Consider the following 25,330-nt stretch of genomic DNA (forward strand, 5'->3'; position numbering starts at 1 on the left):
CCTAATTTAATATCGGCGGCCGAACACGGTATAGCAACTCAGATACGAACTTACCCACAGTATACAGATGCACTGATACAAGCATCACCCATGCAGTTGTCCCACCATAGTGGTACTGCAGCCCCACTATTCTCAGACTCCAATAAAAGAGCATGACCATGAGAGTGAATGCAATTCATCGTCGACCACCACCTGGAGAAGACCAAGAAGAAGACAGAAGTTCTCTGGCCGGCTCAGCATGGAACCTCCCAGTGGAGTGGATGCCAACATCCCCACTGAAGCAGCAGGCCTGGCCGGCCCGCCAAAGGAGTCGCTGGACGAGGACGCGATCTTCCCGCTCCAATTCTAGCTCGCCGGGCTTCAATCGCCCTGGCCAGCAGACTCAGCAGCAGTAGTTGGTCCAGCATGGGATCACTCGTGGAGAACCGCTTGCCGGTCATGAACTGGTCATGCCGGCAATGGACGACCGATGCTGACCCAACACTGCGGGGCTCTGGGGGCCGCTACTGTCACGCTGTAGTGGGGACCCAACTGCCACTGAGAGAAAGCCCAGTCAGACATCGATGGATGAGCCACAACTCCCAGACTTCACCAGAGACGAGCTTCCAGACCCAACAGCTTTTCTCAGAGCCAACACAAAAAATGGGCCACCACAAGGTTATGAAATACAAACCGTCGAAGCCATTTGACAACAACAGCCCTTCTCAAGGCTACCATAAGGTTAGCAATTACAACAAGCTGTCAAAGCCAATCTATGATAAAAACGGCTCTTTTCAGGGCCACCATAAGGTTAGTAAGTGCCACGTGCTGTCGAAGCCATTCAGCAACAATATATACAGGTTCATTGTTTTCCTAAGTACTTTGTTCAGAGATCTCTACATTCCCCTTTTTATCAAGATGCCTTCTTTTATCGATCTCACAAAGCTAACTATGATAACTGCTGGACTCTTCTGGTTTTTTGAATGGTAACTATGACAAATACTGTTCAAGGTCACTAATTTTGTTTTGCAAATTTATGTTTTTTTCTGCATTTAGTTTACCTGACAAATTGTTTCCTTATTAAGGACATTCTGTACTTATTCCCCTTGTCCTTCAAGTTTTTCACTCAATGGTTCAATTATTTTGTGAAATACCTCAATTGAATAACGCAGATTTCTTTCCATTTCTCAGTTTTCTCATCTCATTTTGTTCAATAATTTCACTGCATCTTTCATCATAGTTTAACCTTCTTCAGCAGCAGATTGCAAAGCTACACTCATTCTTATTTCATTTTCACACAAAGTACATCTCCAAGTTTTATTTTTTTGTTCAATGAAAATAACATCTTAAGAGAGAATTACTGTGACAGTTGTTACATATAATACTTCTCACTCCACACACTGTTTCAAGGCAAGAACACAACATATTAAGGCAGAAAAACTCTCAAGTGAAAAACACAATTATTATAAGAAAAATAACTGTTTTAATTAAATAAATTAAATGACAAACTAGTACACAATCAATTAAATAAATATTAAATACATTAACATTGCATAAGATAAATCACAAGTGTCCAGATACAACCTGACTGTACAGCCGCTCAGTATAGTATGTTTATCCAAATCTTAAAGATAGCCAGATGTTTCAGCAAGAACATCAGTATTTTATGCAGATATCTTTTTACAGCAAACTATTTCTTCATGTTTGGAAACAGATAATAGTCTAAAAGTGCATAGACTGGCATGTAGGATTCAGTTCAAGAAAAACTTTGCTCACAGAAGATTGAGCTGGTACTTTGCCTTGTGAAAAAAAATCTTGCTTATATTTTCCATATTTCCTAATTTAAATAATTTAGCAAAGGTACATTATATTGGTGGTTAGCATTTTATTCTTATCCAGAAAATCGAAGATTATGCCATAAGCAATACAAAAGGCAGTAGCCATTACCTTTCCTGCTTATGGAATGGTTCTTTCCTTCTTTGGAGTGAGTTCACCAACTGCAACCCATTGTTTTGACTGTCCTATTGTCACTAGTGATGTATACATGTTTCATTAACTGTTATGGATCTGTACAAAATTCCACATTGAACAGCCCTAAACCATGCTTAGAAATGATTACTTTTTCACATTTTTGATCGATTGAGATTAAATGTAGTACCTATGTTAACGATGGTTTTCGTACATATAAAATGTGATGTGTCCATTCATTTGAGATATCTGTTGTCTTAATGATCTCGCACACTTTAAATCTTTTATCGTACATCATTATATCTTTATTTATTTAATACCACGTTATATAGTATCACAATACATTGACATCGTGTCAACAATACTCTGGAGAGATGCCATGGCATCTGTATGCAGTATATATAAAAAAAATGTCAAAATTAGAAAAGAAAACCTTAAAATATTTTCATTCTGTAGGATATTTTACTTCCATCATTGTTTTTTTTTTCATTACCACTAGTGTGTTAAAAGTAATTTAATAAAAATAAAATTTAGCTTAATAGCATTTATGTTTGTAAATAAATATTCATAATCAAATGCAACAAAGAATCATCTGCATTAATATCATATCCTTTTTTAAAGAGTCAGATAAATATAACACTTGTAGTGGTTTAAAGTTAATATGGATAAATAATATTAAGTTCATATAAAAGGCATGAAAATTCAGGATGTATGTAAGAGTAAGTGGTTGAAATAGGTGGGTACAGATTAATCATAAAACACACCGGGTTGGTCTAGTGGTGAACGCGTCTTCCCATATCAGCTGATTTGGAAGTCAAGAGTTCCATCGTTCAAGTCCTAGTAAAGGCAGTTACTTTTATAAGATTTGAATACTCGATTGTGGATACCAGTGTTCTTTAGGGTTTGATTTCAATTAACCACATATCTCAGGAATGATGGAACTGAGACTGTATAAGACTACACTTCATCTACTCTACTACCTGGAGATTAAACAGGAAAAAAGAAAAGATTGATCATGAATAATGAATTTCTATATGGTGTTAATATATTCCCGTTGTGATTATGCACCTTTGTTAGATGTTAATTTTATTTTTATTGGTGTTAAATTCAATATTTTTAATAGACTTTTAGTTACTCTGTAAAACGCTGATTGTTTTTCAGTGTTTATAAGTAATTTTAATAGTACATTACATTATTATTTTATTCATTATTTCTATGTTAGGTGTGAACCATGTATATAAATTACTGATTTTACATAAAGAATGTTTCGTGACGTATTCCCTGAACTTCAGGTACTGATTCAGGATACCAAAATGAGCAAAAAAGTTCATATCCCCTTAAGTTCTATTTTGCTTGGTTTTCCTTCTGGACACCATTTTGTGATTTTCAACAAAAAAATTATTTCTCAGAAACAGATAAATCTACTTTAATTAAATTTGGTAAATTGAAAACTAGTGTATTCTTTTGCTAAGTAAAAAATTTTGAAAATGTCATCTTCAAAAATTTCAAATTGGTGGCCATCCTAATTTTTAATCCTCAATATCTTTTTAATTATCTGTTTGATCATTTGATCAAATTTTTACTTATTAAAAAATTTATTAAGCATTTTATTTGGAACAAAATGACACCTCATTTGTAAAAAACCAGTGATATACAATCAAGTTATTGCCGATAATTAACCTGGCAGTACCATAATGCAACCTGATAATTTTTTACCTATTTTTATTTCCTCCACTAAATGTAATAAAAAAAGTTGGCAACATTAATCAGAATAATAATAATAAACAACTAATAAAATAATAACAAATAAAAACGTGCTGTTGAAATTATTAACATTATTGTAAAATAAATATTATGATCGTTGTGGATGACTAAAACATATTAAATTTAATAAAATAAACAATTTTTCTAATTATTAATGACGTGCTTCATTGTTAAATTGTTATACTTACTGAAGTGTTGTAATTTTTAGTGCAATTTAAACTGTAAGTTGCAGCATATTGTTGTTAGTGCGTGTAAAGTCTCTTTAATTTTCAGCATACTGTATTATTATTGTTATTGTGTGTAAAGTCTCTGTTTTCTCTTTGCATTTAATTGTTACAAATAAATATGCGACCTACTTATAGCAAGGAAGAGTACACAGACTTAATATTTGTGTATGGCACTGTAATGGCAATTCTACTGCTGCTGTAATAGAATAGCAACAGTTTTCCACCAAGGAGGTTGCCAGATAACACTTTTCAAAATATGTTCAGGTTATTAAGGGAAACAGGTTCTATTCCAAAAGCACACACTGACCGAGACAAATTTAATAATGGATAAGATGTTGTATGTAATGCTTTTGCAAATAGTGTTAGAAGAATATCAGCAGAAGTAGGTATTTCTCAAAAAACTCAAGTGTGGAGAATATTACATTATGATGGTTTGTATCCTTACCACTTTCAAAATGTTCAGCAGAACTCCAGGATTTTCCTATTCACTTGCAATTTTGGTATCGGTTACTCGACAACATAGGCATACTGAATAACATCATTTTTACTGAGCTGGGATAAATAACACCTGAAATTCTCATTCATCAGTCCATGGTAATCCTCATTAAGTGTCTTAATTTAATTTTCAAGATAGATTTAGCATAAATGTGTGGGTAGGAATATTAGGTGGAAAATAGATAGACAGGTGAGGCTAACAAACACTTTTTAGAGGAAGAAATAGACACCCTTGTTATTGATGAAATTCCATTGTTAACCAATGGAATACTGAGGCTGGACCTCATGCAGCAATCGTGATGTGTAACTGTTTACATGAAATGTTTTTAGGCCACTGGATTGGAAAAGGAGGTCCTGTAAACTGGCCTACCTGGTCACCAGACCCACTCCACTACATTTTTTTTCTGTGGGGGTGTCTTAAAAGAAAGAATGTATTGTTGGGAAACCAGAAACAAAGGAATAGTTGATGGAACGAATAATGTGGATTTCGACATCCTAAAGTAGGAAATGGAACATATTAATTGGCAGGGTCCTATGAAAAAATATCTTTGCATACATCGCAAAAAACGGGAAGGGCATTTTGAGAATGTAATTTAGCCTAATAATTGTTGCTGTACATCTGAAACTGCAAACATGATTTTATAGATAAAACTGTAATAAATAAACATAGACAATTTTAATAAAAATGTAAGTTAACAGTATTATTATTAATTTACCATTATTATTTATTAATAATTTTTATTACATTTAGTAGAGGAATTAAAAACTGGCAAAAAATTATCAGCTTACATTATGGTGTGAAGTATACTGCCAGGTTAATTGTATCTTCATTCACACTCATACATATCATCCTCATTCATCCTCTGAAGTATTATCTAAACGGTAGTTACCGGAGGCTAAACAGGAAAAAGAAAGAAAGGTTAATTGTATGCAATAACTCAATTGATTTTTGCAAATGAGATGTCATTTTTTTAAAAATAAAATTCTTAATAAATTTTTTAATAAGTAAAAATTTGATCAAAAATAGTTAAAAAATATTGAAGATTGAAAAATTAAAGATAGCAACCATTTTAATTTTTTTTTTATTTTGTAGAATAAGACACTAGTATTAGATTTGCCATATTAATTAAACTTTGTTTACCTGTTACTGAGAAATAATTTTTTTATTGAAATTCACAAAATGGTGTCCAGAAGGAAAACAAAGCAAAATAGAACTTATGTCGATATAAACTTTTTTGCTCATTTTGGTGTCCTGAATTGGTACCTGAAGTTCAGGGAATACGTCCTGGAACACTATAGATTAAATTTTACTGTTCTTCTTTTACGGCACACTACTCACTAGATAAATACCATACAAAAAATATTTTTGGATGGTATTTATCTAGTTATTAGTTACTTGTTTGTTTTCTATTGCTTACTTGATTATTATTTGTAAAATGATATTTTTTGTCATCATTGATTTTGTCTGTTATCATAGTGAGATTAGATAATTCTGTTCCATTTTATATTCTGGTTTCTTGCCATATTAATGCAATAGTGTACTGTACATATCTGTATCACAATTTATCTTGTACCAAAGAGGATGGTGTTTGGTTTTTGCAAGACCACAGAATTTTGAAAAATTGTGGTAACTAGCATTACAAGAATAAGGAGAATCATGAGGATAGAGGAGAGCTTGTTTTCCTGACATAATGTAATTGTCAAGAAAGCATTGCTGTAAATATTTTGAGGATTTTGTCAAGATACTGGGGAATGTTTCCCAGTTCCTATGGTCAATTGTATGATTGCTTCATGGTTCACTGCTGTTGTTATTCTCCTGTGTATTGCTGCTGGAGATTGTATTGTAGATAAGTGTGCTTCTGTTAAATAGCATACCAGACTGTTACTCCAAGGACTGTTGGTTGCAAACCATTATTTAAAAAAATAAAAACTGTTAGGCAGAAATATTGATAAAATAAACTAAAAAATTGGGTGGCATATTGTTAAAAGAACAGTGGCACATTCATTTTATAAAGGGCTCTAAAAAGGTTGTTTGCTATAAGATTTTTCTTTTTTTTATAATTTTTCAAAATAATATCCACCTCACGTTATACTCTTCTCAAAACATTATCTTTCAAAACAGGCTTCAATTCAAAGAAACCTTGCAATATTTTTTTGGAGATTGAGAAAACATCAACCCAAGCTTTTAAGAGATCATCATTGCTTGTAAAATGCCTCCGTTTCAGTATGTTCTTCATCCGGGGTAACAGTATGAAGTCATACTAAGCAAGGTCAGGACTGTAGAGAGGGTGCCCTAATAGTTTTTTTCGAGTGCTGGCCAAATATTCAGAGCAAATAGTGGAGAAGTGTGCTGAAGTGTTATTGTGGTGAAGAATCCATGTGTCCATCCATGAGTTTAGGCACAGCTTCTTGAGAGTTTTGAAAATTTTTGATAGGCATTCCTTGGTCCATTTCCTTGTAACTCTCTTCTGAATTTACAACACAATTCACTCTAAAACTCCTCCATGCAAAAAAAATATAGCCATTCTCTTCTTTAAAAATTCTCTTCTTTACCATTGTGGATTTTCAAACAGCCACAGGGGTCTCCTCATCTTTGAACACACATTTTGTTCTCAGCCTTGGTCAGGTTGTTATAATAACACAGCCAGGTTTTGTTTCCTGTCACAATACATTTGCATAGCGAGATTTTCCATTTTCAAAATTTTTCATGGCACTATGAGACACAATATGCCATCTGATTGTCAGTCAAGTTATATGGCAGTCAAAGAGTACACAAGCTTTCTAACTAAAGGTGATCTCGCAGTACAGCACAAACTGCTGCTGCATTTATGCCCAAGGACACCTGTTTGGTGGTTGATCACATGCCTATCTGTTTCAAGCATGTTTCATACTGGAGCAATGTTTTCCTTAGTCACCAACAAAGGCCATTGACCTGAAGTTTGGACTGTCCTCAAGGCCAAAATTTCCTCTTTCAAACACAGCACCATCCAAATATTGTTGTACAATGAGGATAATCCTCTCCAAAGAGGAGTCATCTTCTCAAACACTGATCAATACTTAATCCACAACCAAAATTGTAGTGCAACATTACCCAGTATTTAGTTATCGACCAAAATAACATCACTACCTCTTTTCGCTAACAGCTAAAAGTAAATGACACTGAAACAGTGACTAGAGCAACTGTAATGCAAGTTGGGACTTGGTCTAAACATGCACTAACTTGTAACTGCCTGTAAGATTCATTCTGTCACTTTGCAAAAATTTTGTAGTATCTTTTGTATTTAGGTGAGGGATCTCCTTTCATCTCCTCTTTAATTCTGTTTTTCATCACATAACATCTATTTTTAAATTTTGTAGAATTATGTGATTTGTCAAATTTTATTAATTTTGTCGAAACGTAAATTTGTGTTTTATAGTATTAGCTTTTCTTCTTTTTTTCCTATTTGTTTCTCAAGCAGAGTCTTTTATTTGTATTCTATATAAATAAAAATGAATGTATGAAGTTTTTTTTCTACTTGTGCTCAGGTTATTTTCTGTTTACATTCTTACGTTTACAACTTCGATATAATGTGACAACCACAAAAATTATGCACTTTCTCTGTTAATAAAACAGTAAAGTTCATTTAGACCATTTTTTATGTTATCTACTAAATATAACAGATAATACACTTTTATTTTTTTGTAGATTTCATTCTTAAAGTTAGAAAAACTACTTAGAACTATTGTAACAAAATTTGGAAAAACCTTTGCTGGTGTCACTTTACTTTTAATAACAAATAAATTTCAGTGTTTGCATATTTTTGCAATGCAGGAAATATAAATTTGTGAAAAGTATAATGTGTTTGCTTCACTGAAAATGGTGTTCAGAATTGCCCATTTTAAAGTTAGTCATATTTTCCTGTTTTATATGTAAAGGAACATCTATTTTGATTATCGTAAGTGTTCCAGTTAACTTGTAAATATTCAAAGAAAAAAGACATGGATGGTTTCACTCATGATTAAAACAGCCAATTTCTTAGTCTTGTAATTTAAGCGAGTTGGCTCAAGCGCACTATCATTTAATTGACATTACTGTTCCCTCAAATATTGTATTAGAACCATTTATTCCATTCAGTATATCTTTGATGATGTTAATTGTTTTTAATAAATGAATAATCAAATGAGTTCATTCATTTATGTTTCATTTAGTACATGAAAAATCCAAGTTCCATATAATTGTTGTATGAAGAAGATTGGTGGAGATATATGAATTGGAAAAATCTACCGAGGCATTTGCATCTGTAGATTGTTTATTAAAAAAAAGTAACAAAATTTCACAGAATTGAAGAAAAAATTAGAATCAAATTTACAAGTTAGAAAATTGTTAAGAGAGATCAGAAAAAATTAACAGGTGGTAGTAATATAAAAAGGAACTGTACAGATAGTTTTGATTATATTATAAAAAATGTTTTAAAAGAGAAAAAAAGATATAAGGAGCCATTTTGAGATTAGTGTGCTCTCTGTAAAACAAGAACAAAATTAGAACAGTGGGGATAGATAATATACGAGGTGCTACCCAAAAGTTCCGGGAATTTGAATTACGCGCGCGAAGAATTGCTGGTACGACCTGCTGCCGCTAGATGTGGCTAACAGTACTCTTTGTGAATCAGTGTTCCAACAACTGTGATGGTGAGAGGCTGCGTTGTTGACTTTCTTGCGGTTGTGTAACGTTGTGTTTTACTGCTTCGGCGAAGTTCTAAATGGCAGATTTTAGAGACCAAAGAACCTGCTTCATGCTTAAAAAAACTGGTGCAGAAACCCATCGCATGCTTATGGAAGCATTTGGTGACAATTCTATGGGTAAAAGTAAATTTTTTTTGTGGTACAAACGATTAAAAGATAGACCAACGACAGTTGATGACGATGAACGTTCAGGAAGACCATCAACAAGCCCAATATCGTGAGAGGCTATTGTTGCAGATCGTAGACAAACAATAGGGTGGGTGGGGCCCACCCTATTAGCCTGATCTTGCTCTGTGCGACTTTTTTCTCTTTCCGAAAATAAAATTTCACTTGAAAGGCCGTTGTTTTAACACAATTGAGGAGATTCAGGAAGAAACGCAGAACGTGCTTCGAACACTTACACCTGCAGACTTCCAGGGATGCATGGAATCTGGGGAAAAACGCTGGAATCACTGTATCAATGACCAAGGGGTTTACTTTGAAGGAAGGAGACAGTGGAAATTATAAGTTACGGTAAGCTATTTTATTTTTATGGTAAAATTCCCCTAACTTTTGGGTAGCACCTCGTATATCAGAATACTGTAAAATGTTTAAAAGCAGAACTGATCATAGATGAAACTAGACAAGTACGTACAGTATTTAAAAATGTTGCTATTATATTTAAGAAAGCAGATAGGTGTAAGAATTATTTACCATCAACAAAAAACACCACAGTTGGAAATTAGTTTTTAAAAAGATGGTAAAATTACAATGATTGGCAAAATAAGATACAGACAAAGCCAAATTTGTATAAGAAGGATTTTTATTCAGAAAAGAAATCTCCAATATAAAATATTAATGTTAGAAATAGAAAAGCATTCTTTATGATAATAGTAATTCTTTTGTTTTGAAGTAGGAAAAAACCTTAGAGATGCGGTGTTATAGGAAAATCTTTAAAAAATTAGGTGGATTGATGAAATGTGAATGAAGGAGTCTTAAGTAGAAGAAGAAAAAAGGTTTTGGCAAAATCTCATGCCAATTAGGTTGTTTGTCAGTTAATAATTTTAATTCAATTAATTTATTAGTCGGAATGCAGAAAGTAAAAACTAAAAAGGATACTCCTTTCAGGAGATATGAAAAATAGCATTGATGCTATTTTCATATCTTTCCAATCTGGTTATATATTGGTTTCAACCAGTATTAAAATATATATATATATATATAAATAAATTAAAAACCATACTGAATAATTTACAATTCATTTTATAGTTGCCATTTTCCCTTAGAATTATGTATTTTTATTGAGTGCTCCTTCAAAAAAATGATGTGAAATTATATAGTTTGCCTTTCAAAATTAGATTATTATTTCTTCATTAGAGGAGATTTGTTTTGATTACACCATATTATAGAATTTATAAAACAGTGGAATTGATATATAGATAAATTGAAATAGTAACAAAGTACATGTATTAAAACCCTTTTTGTCCAGTGCACATTCAAGAATGAATACAACCAAATTTTTCTTTCATAATATGTTCCTTCCAAACTGAAAAAAAAAAATTAACTATTTATTTCTAAGAAATACTCAAAATTGTTAATTATTCTAAACTTTACCTCCATTACTTATACATTTATTATTATAAAAAAGACTAACTATTGTCTTGACAAAGGAATTAATTACATTCTCCATCAATTGTTTAAGTTTTACATTTTGTGTTGTTTCCAAGAATAAGACTAATTTTGTAGAACAAAATAATATTTCCAATTTTTTTTTCTATGACTAAATATGTTATTATTGTAGCAGATTTACTGAATTGTCCTGCATCTACCACTATTCAAAATGTAGACAAAATATTCCAACTATAATAAAGGAGCATTTATCTCATCATAATTATAAAAGTTTAGAGAAATTGAGTATGACCCAATTTTCTTGTAAAATGATCGTAAAATAAATCTAATGTAAAGTAAAAGTTTAAAAATATTAATATCATTAACAAGTGTTGGATAGAAAATTAATAATATAAATAAAATAAATTGTAAATTAACAATAGGGGCTGCCTATATATATATTTTTATGATAGCCTTTATATATATTTTTTTAAATTTGTGAAAATTTATCTTACCATTAAAAAGTTTGAGAAATTTTATCTTTTGGAAAGACAGCCATATTCCAGGAAAGATCTACAACTGTGGGCAAAGATTACCTAGAATTTAGAGGTTACCGTATAAATAGTGTATATCAAATCTAAAAAGTTGTGTTTTACAACATCAATTTTTGTCTTTTACAGTAATGTTCTCAAAAAATTAACTAGGGATTTAGATCTGGAATCCAATTGATTTAATTTTTGTGGTCAAAAGAAACAGTAAAGTTCCTTTTGCTTTTGCAAAAAGGAAGAGTAGCACAACTATTGTTTATTCTCATGACCAATGTAATTTATAGTAATTATATATCGATCAAAGTAAAATATTTATTTATTCACTCCTTTTAGAAAAATGTACATCCAGGTATTGATTCTAATGGCAGTTTCATCCATTAGTTATTATATTCAACAAAGCTTAGAAATTCATTTATTCTGTTGACATAATTATCCACTCTTTATATCTTTTTATTTTTCAAAATATACTCCATAACACATTGTCTTTTTTCTTAGAACCATCGCATTATAAGAAGTACACTTAATACCATCTTTTCAAGATTGATAAAAGTTTTTTTTTTTAATTTACTCTTTTCACTTTAACATTGAACATTAATATTAAAATAGTATTTGCCAAAATGAATAATGTATGAATGCCAATCAAAGTTATGGTTATACACCATAACTCAAGTATAACTGGGTTTACATGAGGAGTGTTTTTTATAGTTATGTTGTTTTCAAATGTAAAAATAACTGCACATAAATAAAAGTAAATAACCATTATTTTTAAAATTGCAAAATTTTAAAAGTGTAACCATTTAAAAAATATTTTTTGACACTTAAAATAAATTTTCATCATAATTAATTAATTGATGTATACAAACCAAGCTAAATAAATTAAATAATAAACAGTGATGACTGGTAATGCTTGTCTGAGTGTTCGAAATGAATGAAAATAAAATAACATTTCTATAAAAACAGTTATCGATGTATAGAAATGTAAAGAACAATTTATCCATGTAGGCAAGCGATCGTTGATTTGTTTTGCAATAATTAAATCTGGGTTGATGAAATATAATAACCAAAAAATTACGTTTACCAGCTGCAAAGAAAAAAAATATTTTTTATTATATTACTCTATGTTATTTGATATTTTATTATTTGATAGAGTTTTATATTTAATGAGAAGACATGCAGATGCTTATATGGATGTATGTACTACTTAAATTAAAAAAACACTTGTTTTGAAAAATGTTGTGCTTTAAAAATGTTTCCTTTGAAACAGAATTAATGATCTTAAGGAACCAGGTAACCAACTACTTTTATAATTCACAAAAATGCAACAGGATATCTTTAAAATTAAAACAGTGACATGTCAGCAAATATTTTTACTAGTAGGATTAGGGAGATTATCATATTTATATAATATATGAAACTGTTATGTTCTCTTTATAAAATATTTAGTCTTATAAAAAAGTAAATATTCATGATCATAATAAACACAATTGCAACAGACCCATAGAAAAATCATTTTAATCTGTTTCAAAAGATATAATTTTATGTATAGATTATGTTGAAACAATTACTTCCTAATATGGAAAAGTGCATAAAAAACATGAAATCATTTAAAGGACATTTTTAATGATAAAACATCATCCGGGGTATTCTCTAAATTACTGAACCTATCTGAAAATGTCCTTCCATTAAAAGATTTTATTTTATCCATTTTCACAAAGTGTAATGTTGTTTTTTTAGATCTAAGAGAATCCTCACCAGGATTTGTAAGGATGTAAAATCATAAATCTCACTACAGAATCATGAATAGTATTGATTTAACCTCTTTAAATTTAACCTGGGTGTTGCCTTGACTCCCCCAAGCAGTTAAAAATTTAACCTTTAAGTTTGAGTATTTAAAAAATTCTTTTGTAAATTATCTACTTACTACCTTCACTGAAATGGAGGAAACTCAGTGACGTTTTTAAATATGTGAAAAAATTTTGAGAATCATTACTCGTCAATGCCATCTTTGCATAGGCTTCTCAATTAACAAAAATTTAAATATTGCAGTATTTGGAGTATTCATTTTAAAAATGCCTTGTTTCTGTAAACTAGAAAATATTTAACCTCCTTAATGTCCTGGTATTCTACATCCCCTTTATTACTTTATTAATTAAAATTCAAACGGTGAGATAATTTGAATAGTCATTTTTTCCAAAATTTATTACAAATTAAAGAATAAGCAAAAAAATTAGTGGTTTTACTACTCTTTGGCTCATACCTTTCTTTCAATAAACAAAATTGAAAACTAATGGTTTTCTGACTATTCTTTTTAAAAATGTCTTATGCTTTTAGAGGTGAATTTTTGGAGCTAAGCAACCTAACCCCCATATGGGAAGACACACCCACCTTGTGAAAATCTTGATCACCAAATCACCCCCTCCATTAATAGCCATGATGGGCTTTACCAGAGGTGGTCTTTTTTTAGATCTTCTTAACGTGATAACACAACACAGTCATCAGTTTGGCCTCTCAGGATGCCACGATGCAAATGCCTCGGCAGCATTTCTCAATGTATTTATACAACCTACTTTTGCCTTCATATGGCTGCATCCAACCACACCTTCTATAACTTACAACTGTGCCTTCTTCTAACACTGAAGGTTTCCTGGTAAAAGCTCGTATATCTAACTTTAATTAGTCTATGCACTCAGAATATTATTTGCTTGAGTCTTTAGACACCAAAAATACTATCTTCATATCTACAAAACAAGTGTTGATCAAAAATTTTGTCCTACAATTCAGTTTACTCTAATTTCTCTTGAAATCAAGACACAACCTTTAATAATAATAATAATAAAACAAGATTTACAACCTTAATAAGCTTCTAATGAAAACATACCCCCCTCTCACTCTTGCTCTCTCTGTCTCTCTCTCTCTCTGCTCTGGTTTGTTTTCGGGAGTGAGATCAATGCCTACACTCTCCCACACTGCAGCTCCATCACCACATTCTCTACACATCCATTCTCATCCTATCAGTGAAATCTCAGCTAACTGGAGTCGTTGCCAAAACATCTCTTGGCAAATTAAGCACCCAGGTGGACCCCTAGCTACCCAGGTTGCTATTCTAACTATACATCTATAACAGCATCAGACTCCCTCACCATTCTCTGCATGGCTAAAAATCTAAGCAAGCCAGCAACTATCTTACATTCTCTTTAAATTTTCTAACTAACTTGCTGATCAAAACCACAGTCGATTCTATTATGGTACGTTCAGTTTTATGCCTGGGACAAACATATAAGACATGGCATACATCATCAATGACCTTACACTCCGGACACAAGTCTGAATTAATCAAACCAATTTTGGCCAACTTATCTCGAAAAGCACCATGTCCAGAAAGAAACTGTGTAATATGCCAATTGAGAGAAATCTACCAAACTACCTGCATATTTCTCATCAGGAAAAATTCCATGCATGTAACGGCCATCAGGTGAGGTAGTTCAGTCCTCCTGACCTGCCATAAATGGAAACTGGTCATCTATTTCTTTTTAAACTGGGACCAGAGTTAAGTTGGCCAACCTTCTTAGCATCATAACATAATTGGTACTTGGTTGCAAGGATATCAATGGGCTTAATACCAGAAATAACAAGGACCGCCTTTCCAGAGACAGTCCTATAGGCACAAATTACAATAGGAGACACTGGGCTCTCAACAAGTTATTACTATAACAATTGTTTCTCATTTGATGAGCCCAGACAGGTGCAGCATACTGCATTATAGATTCATACACCCTTAAATGGAATGTGTATGTTTCTGAAATTAAGCCCCAAATCAGGGTGAACTGCTCTCCAAACACCGAAGAAAGCAGAACAATCTATTTTGGCAGTATAGTGCTCTTCTTGATCTAACTGTAAAAGTTAGATCAAGAGCTAAATTTGGCAGTTAGCTCTTGATGACTAGGTGTCATCAAGGATAACACCTAGATACTTTTGTAGCGGGACTTACATAATTTGATAACCTACCATTGATACACAAGATTGTCATGTAACAGCTAGTCTGTCGTTGACCAATATCATCATTGTTTTCTCTGGGCAAAACACCATATTATGTTGCAAACTCCACAATGGAGTATCTTACAAGCCTGGGCTGCCCTGAATTCGATCTCATTCCTTGAATCATCTTTAACCGGCAAAAGTCCACCATCCGCATACATGATGACATCACATCATTGTCAATTCTTCTTTGAATGAATGTGGCATCCATTGGATAACCTCAACTACAAAGAATTGAATTCAGTAACCCAGAGCAGGGGTTTAAAAACACTACCCTGTGGACAACCATTAGATAGCTTTTTTTATCTGGGTTGCCATGTCAAAGGACAACATCTCAATTGCTGAAATAACTATATAACACATTCAGGTCATTCTGCGTACAATCACACTTCTGCAGCTGAAACACAGCAGAGGACCACCACAAATTATTAAAAGGCCCTGATATGTCCAGAAATATACCTAAGACATACTTAGACTCACTATAAGAAACAATATTCATAACCTAAAGAATAGCTTCTTCCCTGCAAAAACTGTACTGATCATTTATCTACAATTTTCTAGAATTCAGTCTGTCAGTAATACAAAGATACAATACCTTCTCAAAAATCTTTCTGATAACTGGCAGGAGCCTTAAAGGGCTATAAGAGAAGCTCGGCACGGTGTTGTCCTTGTCACCACCTTTCTGTCGATCCGAACTACGGGGAATTGAATTCAGAGAAAATCTTTCTGCCAGGTCTTTCAATTGAATATCATCCAGACTTCAGTAAAGACACGACGGGGTGTAACAGAGAAAATATTGTCAAATTTAGACCGGTCTGACTTCCTGTGCACGAAGCACCCCTGATGAACAGAGACATTGCATGCAAGTGTTTCACAACTCCCTAACCAACTCAAATATAAATAATTGATGTACACTAGAACAATCAACAACAAGCCTAACAGAAATATCAATATTTGTTCTAGCAAACAATCTCCTTCCATTTACCATTCCAGTATATGTTGGTAACTCACCAAAAACATTAAAGATCTCTAATCTATAATGCACTACAAAGCCTTCAACTAATTCACCACTATCATCTGTGACTCCACTATGCCAAAGAATCTACTTAGCATTTACATCAGCACCTAGCACTATAGGACAGTTACCAACAAGACCAAGTAATCTATCTCACCTTTCTCAATGCTCCTCAGCAGGATCTCTATATGGAAAATACAAACTAATAACATTGAAATCAAGACCATCAGTAACAATTTTAACAGCGATGTGATGAGTATCAGAAACTTGCTTCAAAATGCCACACAAATCAACGTCCTATCCAGTGTCTTCCTATACATAATTGCAAACATATTGTTGCTACTTCCAATATAAAATTTTTGCCAGCCAATAAAACCTGGCAGATCGCCCTGTACCATATATTGGATGTTGAACAAAAATTATATTGAGGGATCTCCTTTTAACAATTTAATTTAACTCAATCTGAGCAATGTAAACACTTTAAGCATACTGACAAAATTTAGCCCTATGACAAAATGTACAACATTTAAAATATCTCTGAACATCAGTGTACTCCTTGAATCTATAAAGAGAAATCCACAAACACCCTACTCTCAGCAACATACTTGGTAAACAGAGTAGGCCTAACTTCGAATATACCGTAAAACCTTTGGGCATCACATCTACCAGTTTGGACAAAAACCTGCACTCAGACTTGAATGTTGCCTCATCCAACCCAGTGCTTTGCTGTTGTTTGAGAGACAACCTCCTCCTTAGAATCTGTATCATAGACAATGACTCCAGGCTTAATTTTATGTTTCTGATTCACCTTGACCTCTAACATTTTACTAAAGATAGATTCTGAAATGACTCTAACTGTCTCTTTGTCATCTGCTACAACAACTAGGCCTTTCCTACTGTCCTTTATGTTACTAATTTTCAAATTTAACCTCTTGCTCAGAAAGGCAGCTTGAAATTCCTCTAATTTCTTAATTGTTTTTTTGGAGCCTTCCTTCCTGTTTAGGAAGATAACTTCAGGCTGCTTGTGGACTAAGCTGGCCTCCTGCTTGCTTTTAAGCACCTCGGTGTAGCATTTCGGCTGCACCCTAATAGATACAGGTGCCAGGATGGATCTTTAACTATAACTTCCTTGACTTAGAGGCAAGCACCTCAGATTCATTCACCAAAGCAGAGAACATTGCCCTAAACTCATTAAACCTCGCGATCACTCATCTGCAAACTGCTGCATTGGCGCTTCGAGAGCCTTCAAGAAACCCCAACAACTGCTCACATTGTTTCTCAAATTGTGCTACTAGAAGGACAGAACTACCAGCCCTGTCCCCAACCTTAAAGAAATCATTAATCAGACCATTTTTTGGTTCTCGGGTGGACATACCTAAGTAAATAAAATAGGCTAATCTAATCTGTCTGCTTACTCACTGATATCTACTACTTTGTTGGGCAAGCCCACAAATATGACAACTGCCTGCAGCGAGATACAGGCAGCCAGAGGTCTGATTGTCCTCCTGTCAATCTTAGCTGCTGCTTGATTGTTTATGCAAGTGCAAGTAATTATAAAAACACTGAATATGACCCCCACTCTGAAAAGAGTGCCAGAAGGACTAAGGTGAGCCCTACCTGGACGAACCCTTACTTGTTACAGGGTACTTAGATCAGCAGTCACTGCCACTTCTTTATCACATGCCTTTAGAACAAAAACTCGATCGCTTTACAAGGCCCTCCTTAAGATGGATGCACATCTAAATAAAAAAAAGATAACCAAGAAGGATCTAGGCAAAAATGGATGAATGATGAATTCCTTATACTTTTGATACAGATGCTTTTAAGCCTTAGTCTGTAAGAATTTAACACTGGCATAAGGTATAATGTATTGATTTAGCCAAAGCAGACTCAAGTCACAGCAGGAACTTTGATCAGAAGGACTACTGAAGCAGTCAAAGAACTCTTTGGAATCCCCTCAAGTCTCCTCCATACAATAAAATGTCCGGAGTCTCATAATGAACATAAAATTAATTGTGATAAAAATTATCAATACATAAAATTGATCTTTTTTCTTCAGTTATGATTTTTACAATTATAGTTTTAGTTATTTTGCTTATGTGTTTAAATATACAAAATTGTGTTTTAAACTGCCCTTTAAAATGAATATGAGGGTTAAAAATTCTTTCACATTCCCATACTTTTTGTGAATTCAAATTGGTTTTCATTTATCACACCTTATTATTACAGAGAAACTTGGAGGCAGAGATTTTATATTTATTATTGTGGGAGTTTATTCACTTATTCACACCAACCTTTTACAGTAAAAGTAATGTTTATACACAAAACTGAGGTTAATGTTGCTTACTAATATGTACAATCTGTTCAGTCCTATTTCTTCCTGATATACTAATTACATCATCATTTTCTTCTTTTTTTGTATTTATATTTTAGTTATATTCAATCTTAATCAGATTAATTGCTCCAATATACTCCTTCATATACTAATTCTTGTATACTCCTGACATATATTACGTCTTTCTTCTTTTCCTTACAACAAACTTCTATCAGTACATTTTGGCTTCACTTTCCAAAACTTTTCTGTTATTTCTCTACCTTCTTCATCTATGTTTCTTGTAATTATATTCTTCACTTCTTTAGTATATCTCTTCTTGAGGTCATTTTTATTAAACTTTACATCTATTAATTTAATTTTTTATTCTTTCAATTTAAATAATTTTTTAACTTTGCACATGTAAAAACATAGATGAAAGAAGACAGTTAGTTCTCTATCAAGAAGATAAATCACAGAAGCATTTCTTCGGATTTAAGTTATAAATAATCTATACATATAAAAAATTACCAATTCTGTCTGTTACCATTTTGCGCCACAATACTAAACATACATTAACCAAACTTTACAGGGCCCATATCCCATACCTTCAGGATCGTTTTAAAACAAAGCAAAAGTTACACCTAAAAAAATGATTAAAAAGTGCCCCTTTTTTTCACCATTTGGCAACATCAATATAAATTAGGTGTTTGTCATCGTCTAGTGGTTGCATTACTTAACATCTAAAATCCAGATTTTAAAGGGTCAATATTCAGGGTTACGAGATGTATGTAAGTTGAAATATGTTTTAATAAATTTGATTATATCCATAGGTAAAAAAATAAATTAGAATAATTCTATGCTTGATAATTAAATAATCTGTAAATTAATTGACAACAGACTGCTTCTAGTGGGAGCTGTGTGCAGTCGCCCGGCGCAACATTATTGATCCATTGGAATCTGAAGCCACTGCAACTTTGCAGTGGCACTTGACTGCAAATCAAAAATTTATCAAGAAATATCATAGAAGCAATATTTCTTATTGGAAAATAAATAGATGTTTTCATAGCAAGGATTTTAATAATTTTAACCAACCTTCTATTTCATTTTAAATGTTTGCAATTCCCTTTAAAAGTATCATATGCAATGACCATCAACAAATCCCAAGGACAATCCCTAACCCTGCTGGATTGCTGTTGGAAAATAGTTTTTTTGATCATGGTCAGTTATATTTGATGTACTCAAGAGTTGGTTCACAAAGAAATTTATTCATTCAAGCTAGAATCCCCAGACAAACAACATGGTTTACAAACTACCTAATAAACTATGTGGGATAACAATCTTTTTATTTTTTGGTGACATTATCGAGCACATTTACGTGGTGTCGCTGGTAACATGTATGTAAGTCAAAATAAGTTTTAATTAATTTGATTGTATTCATGATTTCTTGATAGAATATTAAAAAAAAATCTTACAGAAATTGTGGTTTAAATTTTTCTTTCAATATATAAATCATTTACTCCATGAAAAGATTACTGCGAAGCCAGCCAAGTCGACTTTAATAATAAAAATATAACTCTTTCCCAACCCTCTGATGGCTAGCTGCCGGGCTGGCAGAGCCAGCCCAAACGGTCAGTTATAAATAAAAGAAAGACCAACCCACAACCTTTGTTTTTTTATTTACTTCATATAAAAAGTGCCTATTTTTAAAAAAGGATTAATTTACTTAGGAATTAATAGATAAATTATTTTTAATATACTAAATTCTGTATAAAATTTACATATATCTTAATCATAATAGTCAATATAATGTTACTATATTAATGAAATTCCTTTCAGTAAATAACTTACAGTTGTTGTAGGAGTTATAATTTGTGTAAAAATGTAAGACATAATATTTCTTACATATTTTTTATAATATTCCTGTATTGAGAATTTTTGGGGAAGGTCAATTATAACACATGTTATAAAATAGATTGTACAAAGAGCCTGAAATAGAAACAAAAGTTATTAAAACAATTAGTTCTTATAAATCAAAAACTGATCTGTAAATTAAAAATAGTACAATAAGTCTAAATTTACAGCCCTTTAATTACGATGAAGGAAAAAGTAGACAGAATGAACTTGAATTAAATAAAGACGTCTCAATTGTTCACAATTAAGAGGAAAATGCAGATAAATGACCTCAATGAACAAAGAAACATTAAATTTCTAGGACAGCAATAGCTCATAATTAATACTCTTCTCATAGAATTTCCAGATATGTGAGATTATAGAGTACAGAATTGTAATTGAAAAATTATATCATATTACTTTGTGCAAAGTATATCCCAAGAATATTGACTCTCTTGCACAAAAATTAAAGGATGATACACCCATGCATATTTTTCAGCTGTTATGAAAGAGAAAGCCTTTATTTTGTATAGCTGGTGATGAAACACTGTACTTTATATGCAGTGTCAGCTCAAAACTACTATTCGTGCAGTGGTCTCATTAAAGTTGATAGAAATTAAAAAATCTTAAAACAAACCCTATCAACCTAGAAGAATATAAACAATGTTTCCTGGAATCAAAAAAATATCTCCTTGATGAATTTAATGAAACTGGGACACTTTTTGTATAGCTTTACAATGAAAGAATTTTCAAAATTAATGCATGCAATTCAGAAGCAGCAACATAGGATGCTAATAGTGATAAATGTTCTCATTCACTACAATGAATCAATATAATCCACTTCAGAATTCTCAGATAATTAAGTAATTCCTTTGGAATCTTTTTAATTATTTTCTTATAGCGCAGACCTTACTCCTAGTAGTTTCCACATCTTCCTTGTCTTGAAGAAGATGATGCTTGGTTCTGACTTAACCAAGCAATTTTTTTTTAAAATGAACTGGGTCCATTTTAAAATGGACCCAGTGAAAATAGTAGTGCTAAAATTTATAAAATTCCAAGTACTGGTTTCTTAGGGACAGAGTAAAAATTATTGTTTATAAATGTGAAAAGTCCTTGAAAATCAAACCTGAATTTACTGGCTAAAAAATAATTAAGGTACACAAATATTAAACAAGAAATAAATTACTTAACAATGCAGGAGAAATTACATCAGTTTGGTGAATTCATAAGAAACATTTTTAGCATTAATAATTCATTTATTTGCCTTTTGAAAATCAAAAACCTTTATAAATCAGTACTTCTAAAACAGGAAAAAGATGTTAGTTCATTGCGATGTGAGTTAAGAAGAATTTTTTGAGTTAGAGAATACAATGTTAGAAATTAAAGAAAAGCAGTTTGACAACGTCAGAAAAAACTTATTTTTTCAAATTCCCTTTAATTTGACTTACATCTTGTACAGTTTTATGTACATAAGTAGGCATTTATTCTGAGAATTCTATTGTAGCAAAGTATAATTATTTTTTTGGTGCATGAAAATAACATTAAATTATTGTTTAAACCATTTACAAAACTACATTACATTATTTTTTTAAGTAAAATCAATATATTTCACTAAATACATTCAGATGAAGATAATATAACGCTTATAAAAAATCAGAGAATATCTGATGTTTCATTCCATCAAAAGTACTCTCTTTAAACATTTGACAAAGTAAACAAGATCTGTTATTGATCTTCTGATATTTCATTTTTTCACTTATTTTGTGAATGGTAACAGCCTAATGAATTTTCCTATTGTTATAAATTTTTCTTGTAAGATTCTTGCTCTTGGTTGGAATGATATATTTGTAATAATTATTTTATATAAAATTTTGCATTGTAAAAGTACTGCCGTTAGAAGAGTGCCTACTGTTAGCCTTCACTCATGGAGTCACCATATTGCAGGTATTCTTCATTAATGTTATTTTGTAAATTGTATTTAATTTTACTGAATATTTACTTATATTTTTACAAATTTAGAAGAAAATAAACCGAAAAATACAACAAAAATTACAGAGATCTAGTGGAATTACTTCTTCTACAGTCTTTAGTTATCACTGTTAACATTTTACTTTACACTGCTATTTTAGGTTATCTATTCAACCTTCTATTTATTAAATTCAATACAACATTAGCAAGATTTACTTCTCACAGAAAATTACTAGCTATATTGTATATACAACTAGCTATATGAAAAATTAGCAAATATTGTTTTCATTAAGTTTTTTATGTGTAATTTATAGATCTAAAGAAAATATAAATGATTGGGTAAGCCTTAGAAAGTATTATATTTGTTGTAAGTGTAATCTACATAATACTGCATGATATACCTTCATATACCATATCTAACGAATTAAAATTTTACCAATAGAATATTAATAGAATTCTGAAATGAATGCTACTCACAAACGTCCATATTGTTAAAAATCTGGGAGATAAGGATGCCAACTCTCGAACAGCATCATCTTCGATAGTTTCATTTAAATATTGATGTGTTCTAAGCCAATTCAACACATATATATTATATCCAGCAGCAAGTGCATGAAAAAGTTTACGAATCATCTAAAATATATAGAAAACAACATGTTCATTACATTTAAATTAATGTACTTAATTAACAACATACTGAAAATATGCATTTACAAAAACTGCAAAAAGAGCTCCTGGAAGAACTCCAATTGTAAGTAAAGCACCATTTTAAAAGAGAAAAAAAATTATAAAAAAAGAACCACATTTTGTTGAAATGATCAAGAAGTTTATTAAACTGTTAATGAAAAAGTTTGTGCTTGTTTTTTGAATGTTTTAGAATTTGTTAATTTAATTTTTTCTATCCGTGACATTTTGTGTTTAAAAATTATAGAATAGTTTTAGATCAACTGTAGCAGTTTCTTAATTTAAGGTGAAAATTATAAAAGCTTTACTAAGTATGAGCCAACTTTCTCTTTAAATCAAGTTTCTTCAGAGACAACATTCAAGGACATCTAATGTTGAACTGTTGAATATGAAACTGGTATTTAGATTAGATACATAGAGCTTTGTTCTTCTTAATGATTTCAAAAGTGCGTATAGTTTTTGTTATTTTGAAAAGTTTTTTTTATGTTATACTTTGAATTGTTGAAGTATTTCAATGTGTATTATTTAAACATGACATTTAGATTTAATAAAACTAGCACAATCTCTTGTAAATATTTATTTTATTTTAAATAGTGAAGTTTTATTTTTTCTTAAAGAAGTGATGGGAATTAAAAAATTGTTTTGTCTTCAGTACTTTCATTTACAGAAGAGCATTTACTACTAAAACAAGCTTTAGTATATTTTCTTTTAAATTTTATTATTTGAAGTACATTATCAATTGTTTGTACGCTACCTGAACTATCAAGTACTGCTATCTAGCGGCGTGATTCGTAAAGGTACATTAAAAAAAAAAAACACATTCGAGTCCTGCAGTTCATCAAATGGAAAAACAACGTTGTCTTACAAAATTTGAGGTATTTTTTGAAAGTATTCTTTATAATTAATATAATTGAACTGAAATATAATGTTTTCACGCTTATTTTTTCCCATTTTCATTTCACTGTTAGGTCATGTTTAGCTGGAAGTGTCAACATAGTTCGTTTACTTCGTCGCCTCTTACCGACGAAGTTCTAACGAACTCTGTGATTTTATTTTAATTATTTATTAAGATTAAATTATATTAACACATAAGCTGTATTCGTTCACGTTAACGACTCATATAACATTCATATAATAAACAAATAACCTGAAACAATTCTAAACAAAATAATTTCAACATTTCATGGGAGTTAAATTATAAAAATTGAACTTTTCGTGCTTTGGTTTTAGCAAATTGATTTATGAGTAAATCTATATCTAATTTTTATAAAATATCACTTTCAATAGAAATAATTGCAAGATTTGCCAATCTCTCTTGACCCATAGTAGATCAAGTAATTTTTAATTATTTTCAGTTTTGTAAATGATCTCTCAGCTGTAGCTACTGGAATTATTAATAAATTGCGTAAAGCAATATAAATGTTAGGAAAGGAGTGAGTTAAATTGTTGACAACGATATAGCTTAGTGTTTCAACCGACGATGCTACATTTTCTCCAAAATGATGCCAAAACTGTAATTCATGCATAAGTTCTATACTATTTATATCGCTTTGATTTTTATCAATTAATGCTTATTCCAGTTTTTGACATAAATTGAGCCGATCTTGTTCAGAGCATTTATTGAAGTCGAAAATATTCTACAAAAATTTAAAAACTTCTAAACGAGAAGATAGGAGATCAAACCTTTCACTTAAAGACGATGTCGCAACATTCATTATTCCAAAAAAAAAAAACAATTTACTTTAAAGTTCACTTAATCGTTCTGTAAAGGCTGGTCTTCATTTTCGTAAGAAAACTGTCTTTTTTTTTATTTTTCGAGGTCATAATTCATATCATTGAAACCTTTGTCAGATCTATATTCTTTCATAAATCAGTTTAATTTATTTAAACTTTCAGAAGCCTGAGAAATATTACAATTTTATCTTGAAGAATATTGTTAACATTAACTTTGTTTAACCAAACTTAACCTACGCTCGCTTACCTTGACTAATTAACAGGAGTGTTTTGATTATTTAAATAATAAATAATTGCAATAATTACTGAATTTATTAAATAAATACTCAAAAAACTACGGTGTTAATTAGTCAAGGTTAGCGAGCGTAGGTTAAATTATATTTATAAAATAAATAAATAT

At 31.4% G+C, this 25,330-nt stretch overlaps 1 protein-coding gene across 3 annotated transcripts in view; it reads right to left on the reverse strand.

The window, feature by feature from the left end:
• Positions 1 to 5,191: 5,191 nt before the first annotated feature.
• Positions 5,192 to 25,330, reverse strand: part of LOC142318432 (androgen-dependent TFPI-regulating protein-like) — a 40,688-nt gene continuing 20,549 nt past the window's right edge. For 2 of the 3 annotated variants that reach the window (XM_075355015.1, XM_075355016.1), the window contains exons 3-6: positions 22,990 to 23,145; positions 20,503 to 20,640; positions 12,154 to 12,371; positions 10,060 to 10,680 (exon numbers count right to left, since the gene is read on the reverse strand). In XM_075355015.1, coding sequence (XP_075211130.1) covers positions 10,497 to 10,680; positions 12,154 to 12,371; positions 20,503 to 20,640; positions 22,990 to 23,145 — 696 coding nt within the window. In that variant the 3' untranslated portion in view covers positions 10,060 to 10,496. Of the gene's footprint in view, positions 5,330 to 10,059; positions 10,681 to 12,153; positions 12,372 to 20,502; positions 20,641 to 22,989; positions 23,146 to 25,330 lie in introns of those variants that run through there. The other variant, XM_075355017.1, reaches the window with a different exon arrangement.

This window comes from Lycorma delicatula, chromosome 1, assembly GCF_047948215.1.
Source record: "Lycorma delicatula isolate Av1 chromosome 1, ASM4794821v1, whole genome shotgun sequence".
In the NCBI taxonomy this organism is placed as follows: Eukaryota; Metazoa; Arthropoda; class Insecta; order Hemiptera; family Fulgoridae; genus Lycorma; species Lycorma delicatula.